Raw genomic sequence first — 20,012 nt, 5'->3', positions numbered from 1 at the left:
ATTATTTTAAATAGTATAACTATAGTATAATATATAGTGTTTCTGTAGTTGTTTTTGAACACACTATAGAACACTCCTATAGTAATAGTATGATATTGTCATAATGAATGCATATTATTACTATAATGTTTTTAAAAGTATTACACTCTTAGAATTAATGTATCATTTTTTTAACACTGCTGTGTCAAAGGCAATTCAACACATTCAGTGTCATTTCTGAACAATTGTACACACATATGTGTACATATAAAAAACATTATGCACATCGTCAACACATTAGTGCAGCGATACTCAACCCGCGGCTCGCGAGCCGCATGCGGCTCTTTTAAGACTAACTGCGGCTCTTTTAAGTCCCACTTAAAAAAATTAATAAAAAAAAAATCTTTGAAAAACGAAAAACAAAGTCAGAAGAATTCATCAACATTTCATTATCACTCACAAGTCACACATCAGTCGTCGCCCCTCCCCCTCTGAATAGCCAATCAAATATTATGTCAGGTTTCGCGCTCTGATTGTTTCGCGCGAGATAATTGCTACGTCACACTGGGAAAACTATACAGCACTATGCAAAAATGGCTACGACTAAACGGAAATATGAAGAGGAATATCGAACATTTAAAGAGGACTGGGAACTGGAGTTTTTCTTCGTCTCCACCGGTTCAGGAAAATGCACCTGCCTGCTTTGTGACAACATCATTTCACAATTTAAAAGGTCCAATTTGCAGCGCCATCACGACACAAAACACCCGAAGTTTAGTACCGACTTTCCGAAAGGTGGAGAGCTGAGGGCGGAAAAGCTGGCTAGACTCAAACAGAACCGAACTGCTCAAAAACAATTTTTCCACACTAATACGAGTGAAAGAGCGACAGAGGCATCCTACAAAATCACACATGAACTGATGAAAAAGATGAAGCCATATACTGATGGAGAAATGGTGAAGGACTGCATACTGCTGGCTTGTTCAACGTTGTTTCCTGAGAAAAAAGACCTGGAACGAGAGGCCAAAAAAATGCAACTGTCGGATTCTACTCTAGCTAGGAGGGCATCAGACATTTCAGAGAACATTGCACATACTCTTAAGGACAAACTGTCATCCGCTGAGTTTGTCAGCCTTGCAATGGACGAAAGCTTGGATGTCAATGACACGCCACAATTACTAATTTTTATCCGGGAAGTCAACAGTAAGCTTGACATTACAGAGGAACTGCTTGACATGGTTTCACTGAAAAATGGAACAACGGGCATTGAAATAAAAAACGCTGTGCTGGAAACATTACAGAAGTTTAACATTGGCCCAGAAAAAATCACAGCATTCACGACAGATGGCGCACCGGCGATGCTTGGTAAGAGGAACGGAGCCGTGGCCTTGCTGAAAGAGACGCTTAAAAACGGCGGGGTTGCTGCTGAGGGTATTTTCTCATACCATTGTATTGTGCATCAACAAGCCTTGTTTGCTAAGTTCAAATGTCTGAATGAAGTGATGGCAAATGTAATCGAAGTGGTTAATTATATCAGGGCCCGTGCAAGAAACCACTTAAATTTTAAACTGCTGTGTGAGGAGTTTGACACTCACTATGGAGATTTGGTGTTACACACCGAGATCAGATGGCTGTCTAAAGGATGTATGCTTGCACATTTAATGGACTTGATTGAACCCCTGAAAGCCTTCATTGTCGGCCAAGGGGAGACTTCCCGATTTTCCTTTTTGGATGATAAAGAGTGGGTGCTGTCTGTTGCGTTCCTGTGTGACATTACGCAGCACTTGAACGAACTTAATCTCAAGATGCAGGGAAGAAACAAGACCGTGTATGAGCTCTACACGGCTGTCAAAGTATTTTCTGACAAACTGGATGTACTCGACCAAAGTGTCCGTGGTTCTGATTACCGTTTCTTCCCCACCGTGCAGAAAGTGATGGCGAGGCATGCAGACGCTCTCCTGACCTGTCAATCTCAATTCTGTGAGGTGCTAACTGAGCTCAAGCAAAACTACACATCCAGATTCCACGACTTCAAGGACCATAGCAATATTTTTCTACTTGTGAAAAACCCATTCCTGATTGAAGTCAATGAAATGAAGCAAATAAGCGACCAGCTCGGACTTGTGCAGCTTCAAATGGAGTTCGTGGAGTTAAAGAGCTCAGATGAACTTCAGCGTCAATTTCGGATTACAGATGTCGTGGACTTTTGGAAACTGGTGGGGCATCTACCAAATATCTCCAGACTGACAAGACGCATCATCTCAATGTTTCCGTCCACATACCGGTGTGAAGCAGCATTCTCTGCGCTCACAAAAATAAAATGTCGCAACCGAAACAGATTGAGTCTGCAGCACACAACAGAGGCCCTCCGGATCGCCGTTTCCAGCGCAGAGCCCGACTTCAAATCACTTGTGCGGCAGAAGGAGTGTCAGAAATCACATTGAGTGTGAAGAAAGGTCAACATTACTCTTCTGACAACCCCTGCTGTGTATAATCTGCTGTTATATGGACTGTGATTATCAGTAAACATGCTGTCTGTTATCTATTGTTTTGTGTGTTTTGTGGTTGCAGTGAAAATAAGAAATCACAGTTATTGCACTCTACATTATGCTTTTCATTCTTAAGTAACATATTACTATTATCCATATTCTCAAATGCATAAAGGTTTCAGGGAGGAAAGGAGCGTTTTTGGATTGTGGCTCTTGCAAAAATATTTTTTCGTCAATGTGGCTCCTGATTAGGACAAGGTTGAGTACCACTGCATTAGTATATCCACTGTCCTGCCCAATCACGGTTGAGTTATTTCAAATGTATCATTTTTCAACTGTCCAACTGTCCATCAAATGTCCCAACTGCCATTTCACCTCTGGCAGCTGTGGAGGATGGATGTGTCAGTGGAGGAGAGTCTAACACTAGGTAAGTTATACAGAAACAAAACGTTTTTAACAAAGTGAGCAGATATATTGTCATAATGTGAGCAAGCTAGGGGTCTAAATAAATATATTTTTAACTTAAATAAAGGAACCTTCTGCTAAACGCTAGCAGAAGCTAATGGCTAACAGTAGCCTACTTGTTATTTCGAAAAGAAGCTGATAGCATGCCTACATGTTAAAGGAGCATTGGTTTAATTTGATTTAAAGCCACTCTCTTTTAGTAGTTAATTCATTTCATAAGCTTTAATGCAGCTACATGTTGACTCATGCTGACTAAAATGTGTTTTCATGGTTAAGATGAATAACAGTTAAAAAGTGGTTGAAAACAGTTACATTGGTTGTTAAAACCTACAGTGTATAATCCATTTATTTCAGCTTGAATGTAAGATGTGTTGGTTGAAAATATAAGTTATTTATCACTAGTTATTTGTGATTAAAGTAAATAATTTAATTATAAATGAAATATGCTTTAGATACTGTTTAAATTGTGAAACATGCTAACTAAAGATGTTTATACGATTCATGATAGAAAGGAGACTTTTATTTGTATGTTAAAGAGCTCTATTTTTTATTTTACATTTATTTACACATTGTGGGCACAATTTAATCTGAATGTTGATGTATGTTTCTGCGATGCAATTGTAAAATGTTCAACTAAATGTAACTCTTCCCAGAGTTATTCACGGCATACAACTATTCGGACCTAGGTAGATGTTAGTGCCTCTGTTCTTGGTGTGAGGCTAGAGGTGCTACACATAGAATTGTTATCTGTTATCATATTTTATACCTCCAGCAGAAAGTATAGTATAATTATATAAAACTGTGATTGTTAAATATTAACTAAGCGGACAGAAGTTTATAACGTGCTCAGCTCAGTCTGAGAGCAAAGGTCGTCTCAAGTTCGGCTTCATTGCAGAGTTTGACATTTCACGGATGGAAGCAAAGAGGATCTCACCTGGTGAGTAGACACACCTGAATTATGATTTGAATAAACAAAAAAAACTAAAGTGTATAATTGTAAGAAAGAAATCATTCTTAGCTGGTTGAGTAAAGACTAGGGGAGGCTCAGTTGTTTAGTGCGCTGATCTTCTGATCAGGGGAGCACTGGTTCCATCCCCACTTTCAGCATGTCGTTGTGTACCTGGCCACTTCACCCCAAATCGCTCCTGTGGGGATTTTCCACAGTATTGAATGTGTGTAAGTCTCTTTGGATACAAGTGTCTAACAAATTACATGTAATGACTGTTACTAACAGTACACGTATTACTCAGGTGATTAGCTGCAGCAGAATCACTGTTTGTAAAGTCACCACATTAATACAGCAGAGCTTAAAGGAATACATTCATTTTTGCAAGGAATCAAAATAATTTTTGTGGCGACTGTGTTTGAAATGTAGTGGTAGTGAGAAATGTATTCATGTATTTTATTGTTCTATAACTATAAATGATAAGATCGGAGTCTGAAGTTCAAACAAGAAAGTTGAAACCTTTTTGATAAGTATTACGACAGCTATAAAAACCTGATCCGAGTTGCAGATTTTTCAACCCTTAGTAACACATTAACTTTGTATCACTAACATCAGCATATTTTTTAAAACAAACTCATCGTGAAACCTGATGATTATACCAAACTTCTTATCACTTAAATACAGTTTATAGAAACATAAAGTAGTTGTTTCCCGGTATTCGAAAATAGTTTTTGTCTCTAAAACACAGATTGTTAAGAAAGTGTTTTGTTTTGTCAAATGAACAGCAAACCTATTTTCAAACTTTGATTCATTTGCATTTATATATAAAGAGTAGACTATGAGTGGACTTTATTTCTGTTATGAACTGAGAGTCTGACACATTTACATCTCCTCTCCCTAGGTTCTTTAACCAAGCATTTGGTTTCCAGCTCAAGTAGATTTATCCTGCAGTGACATTATGGCGACAGCATCAACAGGTGAGTTCAGAATTGGTTATTGTTAATTAATATAAAGAATAATAACCTTTGTACTTTAGTAACATTTATGTGAATCTGCTGTTTATTGTGATATATTACACAACATAAGTCATTTAAAAAGAACAACCATCCCTTCCTCAAGTATTCATGAAATATGTTGTGAATGTTCTGATTTATTTTAGTGTCAGAAGATTTGCAACCTGTGAAGCGGAGGAGCAGCTATGGACTACTGCCACCTGTCTGTGAGTTTAACAGAACTGTACAAATTATTTAATTATTTAATGTAACTTAACATCTTAAATCACAGTTTTTTAGATTATGGGTACAACATCATTTTTTTCTCCATTTAATGTACGCAAGCTCTCTGTTGATCTTTGCTAGTTTTGAGATAACAGCTGAAACATTTACTCAAATCCCCCTTTTAAATATATTACCCTTTCATTGGTTAATTACCCAATTTAGTTTTTTGTTGAAGAGTAGTTTTTCTAATTCTGTGTTTTCCTTTTCAGTTTCTGAGCTGAGGGTAGTTCTGCTGGGGAACAGCTGGGCTGAGAGGAGTTCAGTGGGGAACTTCATACTGGGAGAGACTGTGTTCAACACTGAGGAAGAACCAGACCTGTGTCTGAGATTCAGTGGACAGTTAAAAGGAAGAGAAATAGTTATTATCAACACCCCAGATCTGCTGCATCCTAACATCACCCAACAGAAACTTTCACAACATGTAAAAACCTGTGTGAGGCTCTCTGATCCTGGACCTCATGTGTTCCTGCTGGTTCTACAGCCTGAGCACTTCACTGAGAAACACAAACTGACACTCTGCAGAGTCCTGACACTCTTTGGTGATCAATCATTCAATCATTCACTGGTATTAATATCACCACCTAAAGAGGGGAGTTCAGGTTTCAATGAAAAGGTTATGCAACATCCACCATTACAAGACCTGATCAGAATGTGTAGAAACAGATATGCGAGTCAGAACCTTGACCATTCAGAGCTGTTAACACGTTTGGGTCAAACTGCAAAGGAGAACAATGGAGAGCATGTGAGCTGTGATGTGTTTGAGGATGCAGGTTTGATGATGGCACCAAATTCTGAACACATCAAACCAGCTTTAAACCTGGTTCTGTGTGGGAGGAGAGTAGCAGGGAAGACTTCAGCAGCCGAGGCCATTTTAGGTCAGAGAGAGCTTCCTTCAGTCTCCAACTCCTCAGAGTGTGTCAAACATCAGGGAGAGGTGTGTGGGCTAAGGGTTTCCCTGGTGGAGCTCCCTGCTTTGTGTGGAACACCTCAGGAGGAAGTGATGGAGGAATCATCCAGGTGTATCTCCCTCTGTGATCCTGAAGGCGTCCATGCCTTCATCCTGGTCCTACCTGTGGGTCCCCTCACTGATGAAGACAAGGGAGAGATAGAGACCCTCCAGAACACATTCAGCTCTCGAGTCAACGACTTCACCTTGATTCTGTCCACTGTGGAGTCAGATACTACAGCTCCAGCTGTTGTTAACTTACTAAAGGAGAACAAGGACCTCCAGGAGCTCCGTCAGAGATGTGGAGGAAGACATGTTGTTCTCAACTTCAAGGACCGTCAGCAGATCCCAGAGCTGTTAGATGCTGTGCAAGAGATGAGAGGTACAGGATCTAGGAGCTTTACAAAGGACATGTTCACCAAGGCTCAGATGGAGAAGGTTGGCGAGCTGGATAACACTAACAGAAGACTTAAAGCTGAACTGCAGGACGTTCAAAAGAAAAGTCAGGAGGGAGATGATGATGAAAGTCAGAACAGAGAGTGTCTCAGGATGGTGCTGATTGGGAAGACTGGCAGTGGGAAGAGTGCAACTGGAAACACCATTTTGGGCGGAAAATATTTTGAATCAATTGCCAGCCCAATGTCAGTGACCAGGCTTTGCAAGAAAGAAACAGGAAAGATTGATGGACGTCCTGTCGCTGTGGTGGACACCCCCGGTCTGTTTGACACAACACTGTCTAATGATGAAGTTCAAGAGGAGATTGGGAAATGCATCAGCTTGTTGTCTCCTGGACCTCATGTGTTCTTACTGGTGCTGTCGATCGGACGATTTACCCAGGAGGAAAAAGACACCGTGGAACTGATCAAAACACGTTTTGGCAAGAAATCTGGAGATTTCATCATCATTATATTCACCAGAGGAGATGATCTGGATGATCAAACAATAGAGAGTTACATACAATCTGATGCCCACTTGAAGAAACTGATAAATGACTGTGGAGGGAGATACCAAGTCTTCAATAACAAAGATCAGACCGACCGCAGGCAAGTCAGAGAGCTGATGAAGAAGACCAACAACATGCTGAAGGAAAATGGTGGCAGCTGCTTCACCTCAGAGATGTTTCAAGAGGCCGAGGCGGCCATACAGAAGGAAGTGGAGAAGATCCTGAAGGAGAAGGAAGAAGAAATGCAGAGAGAGAGTGAGGAGCTGCAACAAAAACACAAGGAGGAAATGGAAGAAGTGAAGAGAAAAATGAAAGATGAGAGAGATAAAAGTGAGCAGAGAGCCAGACAGCTTCAAGAAATGGAGGAAAATATCAACAAGGAACGAGAGGAGAGAAGGAGAGATGAGGAGAAGAGAATGAAAGAGGAGATGGAGACGAAAATACAGCAAGAAAGACAACGAATGGAATGGGAGAAAAAACTTGGCGGAGAAAGAGAGCAGAACAAAGAAGAGATCCAAAAGCAAAAAGCTAAATGGGAAGAGAGAGAAGCAGAGCGGATCAAACAACAACAAGAAAATGAAAAGAGACGAGAAGAGGAGGAAACAAGACTTCTAAGGTTGCAAGAAGAGTACGAGCAGGAGAAAGAAAAACATGAACAACTAAGAAAAGAAGAAGACGGAAAGAGAATAGAACAGGAGGGGAAGATACAAAAAATGGAGGAAGAATATGAAAATAAACTGGAAGAAATTAAGTTGAAACATGAAGAGGAGGCCAGAAAACTAGCTGAAGAAAACACTGATCTACGCAAGAGCTTGTGGGAAATGGAACTGGAAAAGCAAAGCCTTAAAGATGAACTGAAGAACAAAAGCCAAAAACAGGTTGAAGATGAGCGGGAAAAGCAAAGCCTTAAAGATGAACTGAAGAACAAAAGCCAAAAACAGGTTGAAGATGAACTGGAAAAGCTAAGACTTAAAGATGAACTGAAGAACAAAAGCCAAAAACAGGTTGAAGATGAACGGGAAAAGCTAAGACTTAGATATGAACTGAACGACAAAACCCGAAAACAGGTTGGAGATGAACGGGAAAAGCAAAGACTTAAAGATGAACTGAAGAACAAAAGCCAAAAACAGGTTGAAGATGAACGGGAAAAGCAAAGACTTAAAGATGAACTGAAGAACAAAAGCCAAAAACAGGTTGAAGATGAACGGGAAAAGCAAAGCCTTAAAGATGAACTGAAAAACAAAAGCCAAAAACAGTTTGAAGATGAACGGGAAAAGCAAAGCCTTAGATATGAACTGAACGACAAAACCCGAAAACAGGTTGGAGATGAACGGGAAAAGCTAAGACTTAAAGATGAACTGAAGAACAAAAGCCAAAAACAGGTTGAAGATGAACGGGAAAAGCAAAGACTTAAAGATGAACTGAACGACAAAAGCCAAAAACAGGTTGAAGATGAACGGGAAAAGCAAAGCCTTAGATATGAACTGAACGACAAAACCCGAAAACAGGTTGGAGATGAACGGGAAAAGCAAAGACTTAAAGATGAACTGAAGAACAAAAGCCAAAAACAGGTTGAAGATGAACGGGAAAAGCAAAGACTTAAAGATGAACTGAAGAACAAAAGCCAAAAACAGGTTGAAGATGAACGGGAAAAGCAAAGACTTAAAGATGAACTGAAGAACAAAAGCCAAAAACAGGTTGAAGATGAACTGGAAAAGCAAAGACTTAGATATGAACTGAACGACAAAACCCGAAAACAGGTTGGAGATGAACGGGAAAAGCAAAGACTTAGAGATGAACTGATGAACAAAAGCCAAAAACAGGTTGAAGATGAACGGGAAAAGCAAAGACTTAGAGATGAACTGAAGAACAAAAGCCAAAAACAGGTTGAAGATGAACGGGAAAAGCAAAGACTTAGATATGAACTGAACGACAAAACCCGAAAACAGGTTGAAGATGAACGGGAAAAGCAAAGACTTAGATATGAATTGAAGAACAAAAGCCAAAAACAGGTTGAAGATGAACTGGAAAAGCAAAGACTTAAAGATGAACTGAAGAACAAAAGCCAAAAACAGGTTGAAGATGAACTGGAAAAGCAAAGACTTAGATATGAACTGAAGAACAAAAGCCAAAAACAGGTTGAAGATGAACTGGAAAAGCAAAGACTTAGATATGAACTGAAGAACAAAAGCCAAAAACAGGTTTTAGATGAACGGGAAACCCAAAGCCTTAGAGATGAACTGATGGACAAAATCCGACATCAGGATGAAGATGAACGGGAAAAGCAAAGACTTAGAGATGTACTGATGAACTCAAGCCCACAACAGATTAAAGATGAACGGGAAAAGCAAAGACTTAAAGAACTGGAAAAGTGCCGCACCCAATGATCTTCACACTGACTCATCATCATCATCATCACGTCAGCCGATAGAGCATCATGTCCTCTTCAGTGAACAGCAGATTTCTCGATGATAATTCTCAACAGGGTCCATCAGGTCACTCATTGAGACATTTCCACTTTGAGTATTTTTGTTAACCCATTCCATAGTTTTGTTTCCATGGATTATGTTGTTTAACCAGCTGTAGTAGAATGTTTTACTTTTTTATTGCCAATAGTTTAACCATCCCTCCTGGTGCAGATAAACTTTGTCTGTTTTATGGATTTAGGGTTATAATAATAAGTAGACTTGAGTCAAAGTGCCTCGAGGAATATGAGTATTAATGTGACTGGGTGGAGGGGCCTCATTTATGCAGACATATTCTTCGTGTCTCAACAAAGTTTCAGGGAGTGATCATAAATACTTATCTTTGTTGCAGCCATTTTATCTGTATGTTTTATTTGTTCATCTGTTGTAATATTCTCCTGAACACTGGGTGGTGTAGGGGAGCAGGGAAGCATAAAGGGGAGCTCACCAGGACAGGGGGATTGTATGAAATTGTTTTTATCTGTTTTTATAATCAGAATAGACAGTATTGCAAATTACTGGGTATTGGGTATTGAGTTGAATAAGTGTGTTCATGTTCATGGACTTGTGTTAATCAGTCAGTCACTGACACTACTTAACGGCACCAACATTGTTTTGTGTCATCCTTTGTTTTATATATCTCTCAATATGTAGAGCATGTGCTGCCACAAGAGGGCGCCCTGTCTGTGAGCAGCTTGTTCTTAAAGTGTTGGGGTTCCTGTTGAATGATCTGCAGCCTGAGTGCTGTTTGTGCAGTGTGAATCCCATTTCTGTTATAATCATTCATTTGTTTTACTATCATGTGAAGTCAATTGTTGGTTCAATAAATACATCATTATAATTTCATTGTGTACATGTTACCTCATTGCACCGGTGTTGTAGTCAAGTCACCAATTCACGAGTCCAAGTCGCTCTCGAGTCACCACTCTTCGAGTCTGAGTCCAAGTCTGAGTCACCAAGGGAGAGTCGTAGTCTAGTCCGAGTCATCATTACCTGTGTTCCAATCCAAGTCCGAGTCACAAGTCTTCATATATTAATCTTCGTGGATATATGTGTTGAAATGTAGCTGCTCCTCTACATTGCTTTTATCCTGTCATGTTATATTAATCTGTCTATTGAACTGCTGTGAAGCGAGTTTGGCTACAATTCTTGTAATAGGTGCTATACAAATATAAAGCTTATTACTAATATTAACATTATTATTATTATTATTATTGTAAATGACCTTTAATATGTCTAACTATATTTAAAATGAGTTACCTTTTACAGAAGTGATTGTTTGTATGCAAATATTTTCCTATGGTAAAGTTTTCGTTTTGCACTTTTATTTTGATAGTAATAAGATCGGGACTCTTATTTTGAAGGAACTTTTACCGGTTAAATCGGTTTACTGATAAAGATTTAGCCCCAGAGCGTCTATCGTATGCAGCGTTTATAAGGACGGTATTTTGCTTGTCAGATTCAGATTTCGCGGGTGTGCCATGTCTATGACGCTCTCGCGTAGAGCTACGTCGATCCTTGCGTAATGCGGAAGTGGGAGTGGTTAAATCTAAACTGGGTTGGAATAACGATAGAGAGGCGAAGTCCCTCCCCTTCCGGGAGCCTCCATGGGACCCCGGAAGCGGAAAAATTTACATTGAATTGAATGGAGAGAGAAAACGTGTCTTTTGATCCCGTTTGAATTGTGCCACGAACTACACATATGATGTTTGTCAATTTAAAAGAACATTTTGCAAGTCAAAAAAAAAAAAATGTGTCATAAAACTGTGAAGCAACAATTTTTTTTGTGTTAAGCCGCTCAGTGAACTACAGGTCTCTGGTCCCGCATAATACGCGTCACCAACACAAAGATGGCCGTCACATTGGCACATTTCACCTCATTCTTTCAGAATGAGAATAAAAGTATAAAACGAGGTGAAAATTACTACAAGTCTGGGCACGTTGAGAGCTGTACATACACGAAAGGGGAGTTAGTCGGTTCTGTAAGAGCCAGCATGCGGGACCGGCTTTACAAGGTTTCGGTGAGTAACATGAGTGCAATGTTTAAGGTTAATGTCAGTCAATAAGGAGGAGAATGAAAAAGAAGATGATGAACCACAGACCCGGCATATAATGACTGCAGTGTGCAGGGCTGTGTTAATTTATGTTACTGTTATCAATAGCATTAGTTGACTGAGAAAACCGTCAAGAAAAAAAGTTTAGCGATGTTACGAGTCGACTAGTATAATATGCCCACGGCTGTGATTGACAACCTGGACAGCCAGTCAGAAGCTAGAATGCCAACCTAGAGAGCCAATCAGAACCTAGAACGGGTGTACTCTATACGGGTGTGTGCTGTGGATAACATTAGTGTTCACAAGAACAAGGTACACTTCCCTGTTTTGTTTTAGTTGCTCTTCAGATTGAAGCGGCCAGTTTTATATTGACTATATGTGTGATCTCCTTTTTACATCTCGTTGTGTCATTTGAGTTTATTTGCTGTGTGTAGATTCAAGGATTTTGGTTATCTTGTCAATTTGTTTGGTTATCTAGGCACAGCTGTGTGTGACTCCCTCTGGTACACTGGTATGTGTTTTCCTAATGTAGAGAGCATTGATTAATTCATAAACTACACACTGACTCTAGATCCTGACCAAATCCTTTTTTTTTGTTGATCAAATGTTTTTCAAAAATGCAATACACATTTAAAAAATACAATGTACATTCACAACCAATACAACACAAATTACAAAAAATACAGAAAAACAAACAATAACAACAATCGGACAAGAGGACAAAACTATGGGAAAATAAACCCTCCCACCCCCAGATCTGGACCATCCTTGTATTGCTCATTCAATCTATTATAGCATGTTAACAAACATGGTACTTACTTTATTTGTACACATGGGAGAGGATGGCGTGATGCAGAGCGCTGTCTGTGGTTGTGCACGGGGGATGTACAAATGCAGCCACGCTGCAGCATTGGCAATATTTGCCATGTGGCAGATCAGCTCCACAGAAGTTGAGTGCCAGTGGAGGAAGCCTGGCACTTCAAAAGTAGTCCAGCCGGTGTCTCAACTCTACCAACAGCAAGAGGAGACATACAACCCACTGGCCAGAGACATCGCCACTGAGGAAGTAGACTGGTTCAGGTCTGCACTGAGGGGCGCAGCGTGGCATGGCATGGCTTTTGTCACCTGAGCCGGAGCTGCAGCCTCAACATCAGGCCATTTTCAACGTGCCATAGCTGGTGAAGGAGCGTTGGGGTCGGGGGCTCGAGGCAATTCTTGCCTCAATGCGACTGAGCAGAGACCAGCAAGCTGCCATCCAGACAGCCACCGTAGGACAGCGGACAAATCCTCAGTGGCAGTTACAAAGGCAGGGCAGGTTGACAGCCAGCAATTTTGGTGCTGTGCTGAGGTCGGGACTTTCATCCACTCCATGCGCGTCCCTCATGAAGAGGGTGCTTGGGGGGTACAATTTAGACGGAGTCATGGCTGTCAACTGGGGAGTTGTAAACGAGGCCGAAGGGGTGAAGGCTTTTTTGCAGGCCTATCGGGTGACAGTGATCGACTCTGGTCTATTTGTGAGTGAGTCGGGTGTTTTGGGAGCATCACCTGATGGACTTGTGCAAACATCTGCCCTGCTGGAGGTGAAGTGTCCACACAGCCAGAGGAACATGACCATCGCAGAGGCAGTCCAGTTACCATCCTTCTGTCTCCGTGAGGAGGGTGGGTCATACATTCTCAAGAAGAATCACCCATACTGGCATCAGGTCCAAGGGCAGCTGCACATCACAGACCGGAGTCTCTGCTACTTTGTTGTGTGGACCACGAAGGAGGCGATCATCATCCCCATCCCCAAAGACCCTGCATGGCATGGAAATCTCCTCCTCCTGGAGAACTTCTACACTCAGCATATGCTCCCTGTGTTGGCCAGTAGGGAGGAGGACATGTAAATAAACACACACACACACACACACACACACACACACACACACACACACACACACACACACACACGATATTGAACTAATAAACAATAAATCCCATGTTGTTGGAAAAGTAATAATGCTGCATGTATACGTTTTTGTTCAAATATCGCAAGTGTTATCGTGTTATGTGTTCCTGATATCGTGCAGCCCTAATATTAAGGCCTTATTGTCACATGCACAATAACTACAGTGCAGTTTTGGGCAATGAACATGTTAAGTCTCAGGCCCCTCTAAAATAAATGATATTTAAGACATATAAATAAAGAATTACTTTTACTGACCTACTACATAACTGTATTACATGGTTATATAAATAGTTTGAATGATTCATGACTGACAGAAGCTTGTTTTTACACTGACCTGTTATACTCATATCTATTAATGTCTTTGTAACTTCAGTAAACCTCAACAATTCCCCTTCTGGTTTCATGCATCACAGTTCAGTAAACTGAGTAAAATATGAACTAGTGTAATCATTATAATATCTTAGGATTGTAACTCTTTAAAAAAGGTGTAGGTGGCTCTTAAAAGAGCCGTTGTGTGACTTTGGGCTGGTCTCAGCAGTTTAAGCCCTCTCCGCGGATGCAGCGGGCCAGCTGGATGCTCCCCCCGGGGATCGCAGGCTGAAAGGTTTGGGAACCCCTGGCTTAGTCAACGGTGAGGGTGCTGGCTACTTCCTTTATCAGGGGATTTTGCAGGTTCACCAAGGCACAGCAAAGCTGTACCAGCACATTTGCAGTGTTCCTGAGGTGGCAAGGGATCAGGTCCAGAATCCTGAACTCCTTTATTCTGGCATTTGCCCTCTCCACATGGATCCTGTTCTTGGCTATTTCCCTGGTAGCTCTCACTTCACTCTCTGTGAACTTACCCTTGTTCAGGAAAGGGGGAATGTTCACAATCACACCCGCAGGCACAATATCTGAAATTAAAAAGCCCTTGTCTGCCAGGATAAGGTCGCCAGCCACTAAATGTTCCACAATGCCTGAATGCTGCATAATGGCCTTATCAGACACAGAGCCCGGGAAGAGTTGGCTGCAGAAGTTGATGACTCCATTTGGGGCCACAGAGATGAGCACTTTGAAGGAGTGCATCCCTCTGTAGGAGGAGTACGTCAGTTTGGCTTGGTCCATCTGACTTGGGGCAGCCACGTGGATGTCGGTGCAGTCTACAATCATTCTGCAGTTGAAGGCAGAGGACTGGAAAGCAGCAGGCATGCTGTTTTGTTTTTTTTGCCTACTGGGCACAGTGGACATCATTTTTTCGAACAGCAACCTGTGGAGCAGATGGACCATGGTGTTCACCACATTACCCACTGTTGCGGTACTGCAGTGGAACAGCTGTGCAAGGTGCAGGTGAGGATAATTCTGCCGGATCTTCATCATGGCCATGAAAACCTGGTCTGCCAGCAGGATGCCCTCCACTTTCCATCCAGCGTAATACACAATGGAGCCCTCAAAGCGCTCCACCAACCCCGCCACCCTTTTAAACATGGCCTGGTCAGGAAGCCCTGTTTCCATACGGATGACATCATCAGGTAAGCCTGCTGCTGAATATTTGGCCATTCGCATCCAAGTATCCCCTGCCAGGTCTGCGGAACAACTGGACTGCACACTGGAGGGTCCAGGTTCGGTGTCTGCGGACTGCAGGCTGGAGAATTCGGGGTCAGTTTCTGCAGACTCAGGCCCTTTGCTGTAGCTGTGGTCGCTGGACTGATTAACCGCTAAGCTCCCTTTCTCTTTGGTCCACTCAAATAAACTTGGCCCTTTCTCTTTTCCATGAGGAAAATGGCAGCTGCATATTCTGCTTTTCTCATCTGGCTCCCTGTCTGCTCGTCTACAATGAGAAAATTATATAATTCATTACTAACAATCATTTAAACCTGCCAAATAGCCCCCTACCCATAGTTTAAACAGTCTGCACTCTTTTATTTATCTTGTGAAGCACTTGTAACATTCAGCTTGTGTGTGTTTTAGTTGTCTTTATTTCCAGGTAGAAGAGGACCAAGAGTGAGGAAGTGAGACAGAGCTCTTAAAAGGCCAAACAGTGTGTTTGGCCTTTTAATAATAAATCAGTTATGAAATCTTCTTCTTCGCTTTAATTACGAGTCGCAACCACTTGGAGCATTATCGCCTGTGACATCACATGCAGAATGGGATTTGGGATTTGTAGTCTTTGTAGTCGCGTATTTTTCATAGTCTTATATTTCAACAGTTTTACGACAAAATGTGACTTTTTTTACATGGAAATGATTGTTTAAGATTGACAAACATCATATGTGTAGTTCGTAGCACAATTCAAACGGGATCAAAAGATACGTTTTCTCTCTCCATTGAATTCAATGTATAATTTTTCGCTTCCGGGGTCCCATGGACCGGAAGGAGATGGGCGTGACTTCGCCTCTCTGACGCAGCCCCAGAAAGCACATGGCTACTTAGCATGCAAAATTAGGTCATTCTGCATGTTAAGCAGCCATGTGCTTTCGTGTTATCGGCTGAATCTTTATTTATTGATTAGATCACGTTACTCTGATGATAGTGTTCAAGACAGCCTATATGTCTGAACTCGATCCTTAGCTTAATGTGTTACGGAGCCTTCTCTTCAATATTGTTTCGACCTAACGAGCATTTTGCGCTGCTCTTTTCCAATGTGGAAGCAGAATGTGTGAAAGCATACAGGATGCGGGGTGTGTCTCTAGACATCTTTAGACTGGAATAGCGGGGCCCAGTACGTGAACTCGCCTCACAGGTGCACATTCCAGGATAGAGGACATCAGACTCCAGAGAAAACTTGCTCGAGTCCGAGTCCAAGTCGGAGCGTCAATGTAAAAGTCAAGTCTGAGTCATCGTGGGGGGAAAAATTCACAAGTCCGAGTCCAAGTCATCATGCGCGAGAATTCACGAGTCCGAGTCGCATCAATCAATGCGCGAGTCCGAGGCGAGTCCCGAAAATCGGCACTCGAGTCCGAGTCCAGGGCCCTTTCTCATTTCGTCAAATCCCCCTCCTTGACTCCTCGAATCCTCGGTCCTCCGGTAGTGACCCGGAAATGAATTTCTGCGCGCCATGTTGAATGACATCTCATTTCTCTAAATGCACTTCGAGGACCGAGGATCGAGCGTCGAGGAGGCTCTCTGGAGGAGCTATAACCGAGGATACACTGATGGGTCCTCCACGGCTCCTTCGTGGATGCAATTCCGGGAACAGAGATGTTTCAAAGAGTCGTGACGCATGGCCGGACTTATCTCAGCCAATGACAGCTCTGCATGCATCCCCTGGATATTATTTTAGAAACTGCTTTCATCGCGACGCGATGTTTACAGTGAGAACAGCTGTGAGGTCCGTGCAGAAAGCAGAGCAGTGTGTAAAATATATATCACTCAGTATAACAGGCCTACTCTCTTTGTTTGCTTTAGTTTAGTAGATATCTACAAAGAGTCCATATCTTTCTAAAACCATTTAGTGCTTCACATAATAAAATACACAACGGCTGTAACCTGATTATATTTTTTAGGAGCTGTAGGTGTGTGTGTGCTATAGTGTGTGTGTTGTACAGTGTGTAGGTGTGTGTGTTGGACAGTGTGTAGGTGTGTGTGTGGTACAGTGTGTAGGCGTGTGTGGTACAGTGTGTAGGTCACGGTGTGTGTGTGGTACAGTGTGTAGGTGTGTGTGGTGTGTAGGTGTGTGTGTGGTACAGTGTGTAGGTGTGTGTGTGGTACAGTGTGTAGGTGTGTGTGGTGTGTAGGTGTGTGTGTGGTACAGTGTGTAGGTGTGTGTATGGTACAGTGTGTAGGTGTGTGTGGTACAGTGTGTGCGTAGATGCAGCGGACAGACAGGTCTCAGTTGGTCTGGTGTCCTCTGCTTACTTTTAATACTTGTAAATAAAACTTTTGGCCCGTAATTTATTTTTTCCTCATTGTAGCGACCAGAGAGGGGAGAGGGGGGGGGGGATATATCCAGTCTCTGATAGTGTTACGTTATTATGAGAGTGCTCTGTTTGATTCTGAAATTGTATATATTTATATAAATATATACATAGGCTATATATATGTGTGTGTGTGTCCTCATCTGTAGCCTGTTATTGTCTCATTATACCGCACTGTGAATGAATCAAAGTAAATATATAAGTGGTCATGAACACATCTGTCCGTCAGACAGAGGGCTGCTGTGCCTCATGTCATCATTAATGGACGTCTCTTTAAAATGACCGCTCAGAGGAGAGGAGTTCTCATTTCTCTAACCGCCTGCTGCTTCCCCTCCTCGGCTCCTCCGCTCGCATCTCCTGTGGGCGGGACTAAGTCTCGAGGATAGGAGTCGAGGATAGGAGTCGAGGAGGGGAGTCGAGGAGGGGAATTAGTGAAATGAGAAAGGGCCTAAGTGTCTCTTAGTGAATATCCTGTACTGCTCTTGAATCTCATAACATCAGCTTTTCCTTTCCCTCTTGGATGTTCTTCTGGACCCTCAGAGAAAGAGAAATTGGTGAAGCAGTCCTGTCTCTCAGGCATGTCCTTTCATAACAGAAATATCAAAAAACATTATTGCAGAGCAAGTGTGTTATTTAAGATAGAGGTGTGTTTGTTTGTTCAGGGGCTATTAATATAATGATTTTTTTATTTGAATGTTTTTAAAATCCAACAGTGTACTACAAAGATAATCAGATTATGAATAAACCGTTCTAAATTCATCAACATTGAAATAAATGTATTATTTAAATAATATTTAACTGTTATCAAAACTTAGTGCAACTGTAGAAGCTTGCTCTGTTCGGTTGTCTCACTGAAAGAATCACTTTTAACAGGTTTCTTTACAGTCAGTATGCAGAGACAAAGGGTCGCAGTTCTCACTATGTTCAATAATATTTGCCTTAAATACATTGAAATGTGAAAGTTGAACAAAAAAGTGATGTTGCTTGGTAAAATGTAAATGTAACCTTTTGCTAAGAAAGTTCACTCCACATCACTGATGTGTAGGTGATCTAGTATTTAGTCATGTTTAATGGCATGCGTATCAGTGTATTAGAGTCATTACTTTATGCATTCTTTGTAAAGTATGAAAAAGGTGTAACTTGGAATCCGTGCTGAAGTTCTCTGCTGTTAGGAGTCCAGGGGCCGTATCCACAAAGGGTCTTAGGGCTAAAAGTAGCTCCTAACTGGCGAATTTAGGAGAAACTCCTAAGCATAATGGGCGTGTCAGTCTTAAATTTAGGACTCCTAATTGTATTCACTAAGAGCAATTCACAAAGTATTTTAGGCCTAAAAGTAGCACCTAAGTTTAGGAGAGCTTAAAAGTCCTCGAGAGGACTCCTAACTCAGTAAGACCTATTCACAAAGAATCTGAAAATGGCTGCGAGACGAAATGTTTTGGAGACAATGGAAGACTGTGAATTGATCAAGAGATATAGGCTAAATCGTGAGGGTATCAAACTTATTGTGGAATTAGTGCGGGATGCAATAACATCCCCGACTAACAGGAATAACCCGATTAGTCCGGAAATAAAATGTTTGGCAACACTACGATATTTAGCAACAGGGAAAATGCAACTTTGCAATGCCGACGATTTAGGAATATCGCAACCATCAGTCAGCCGTGCCATAAACCAAACCATCAACGCGCTCTCTAGACCACATATCATCCAACAGTTTATCCGGTTTCCTTTGGACAATCAACAACTACACAGGATCAAAGCCAACTTCATGGCAATTGCAGGTATGCCCGGTGTGGTCGGTGCTATTGACGGGACGCACATAAAAATAATTTCGCCATCAAAAGATGAGGACGTGTTCGTCAATAGAAAGAAAGTACATTCCATCAACACGCAGATTGTTTTTGATGCAACTTTTAACATTCTTGATGTTGTTGCAAAGTGGCCTGGATCTACCCATGATTCGCGTATTTGAATGGAGAGCGGTCTGAGGCAGCTTTTTGAGAGGCACTATGTACCAGTTGGGTGTCACTTGCTGGGTGACAGTGGCTATCCCTGCAAGACGTGGCTCTTGACACCCTATCTCAATCCACAACCGGGAGCACAGTTAAAGTATAACATGCAAGTGATTACGCATATTACGCTTAGTCCTATGCGTAAAAAACATCGTATTGGCTCTTTGACGCCTTTTATTTGTTGAATCCATATTTATTTTTGTTTACTGTTTTCCTCCATATATTTTAGAGTACACAAAAATACACGAAATGTTGTGGAGAGAGGAATTGGGCAGATGAAACGTCGTTTTCATGTCCTGCACGTGAAATACGCCTCAGCCCAGAGAGGGCAAGTACAGTCATCACTGTATGTGCCATTCTCCACAACCTCTGCAAGCGGAGGAACATTCCACAGCCAGATGACGATGATGATGATGATGAAGATGACGATGACCACGATGATGATGATGATGGAGATGAACATGATAATGAATTTGGCCGTGTGGAGCAGAGTGGACTGGCATTTAGGGATCACTTTGTGAATACACATTTCAGGTAAACACCTTGGCACAAATCAGTCAACACACATTTGTGTAGTTCATAACATTTATTTCAA

The 20,012-nt window shown here is 41.6% G+C and overlaps 2 protein-coding genes across 4 annotated transcripts; both read left to right on the top strand.

The window, feature by feature from the left end:
• Positions 1-572: 572 nt before the first annotated feature.
• On the top strand, positions 573-2,423 carry LOC307026993 (general transcription factor II-I repeat domain-containing protein 2B-like; the record flags this gene model as incomplete). The annotated part of the gene is made up of 1 exon (XM_079695156.1): positions 573-2,423. One exon carries the CDS (start codon positions 573-575, stop codon positions 2,421-2,423), a length of 1,851 nt encoding a protein of 616 aa, XP_079551282.1.
• A 426-nt stretch (positions 2,424-2,849) lies between these two features.
• Positions 2,850-10,356, top strand: LOC307026994 (uncharacterized protein). 3 transcript variants are annotated; one of them, XM_079695159.1, is made up of 5 exons: positions 3,372-3,870; positions 4,781-4,856; positions 5,039-5,098; positions 5,366-8,931; positions 9,058-10,356. In XM_079695159.1, the coding sequence occupies exons 2-5, from the start codon at positions 4,838-4,840 to the stop codon at positions 9,430-9,432; spliced, it is 4,020 nt and encodes a 1,339-aa protein (XP_079551285.1). In that variant the 5' UTR covers positions 3,372-3,870; positions 4,781-4,837; the 3' UTR covers positions 9,433-10,356. The 3 variants fall into 3 exon arrangements, with proteins under 3 accessions (XP_079551284.1, XP_079551285.1, XP_079551283.1); XM_079695158.1 differs by lacking the exon at positions 3,372-3,870 and adding an exon at positions 2,850-2,895 and having other exon boundaries at positions 5,366-10,356; XM_079695157.1 differs by having other exon boundaries at positions 5,366-10,356.
• The last annotated feature ends 9,656 nt before the right edge of the window (positions 10,357-20,012 follow it).

This window comes from Notothenia rossii, assembly GCF_949606895.1.
Source record: "Notothenia rossii genome assembly, contig: scaffold_173, whole genome shotgun sequence".
In the NCBI taxonomy this organism is placed as follows: Eukaryota; Metazoa; Chordata; class Actinopteri; order Perciformes; family Nototheniidae; genus Notothenia; species Notothenia rossii.
Note: the sequence above shows the minus strand (reverse complement) of the source record. Positions and strands in the feature narration are given on the sequence as shown.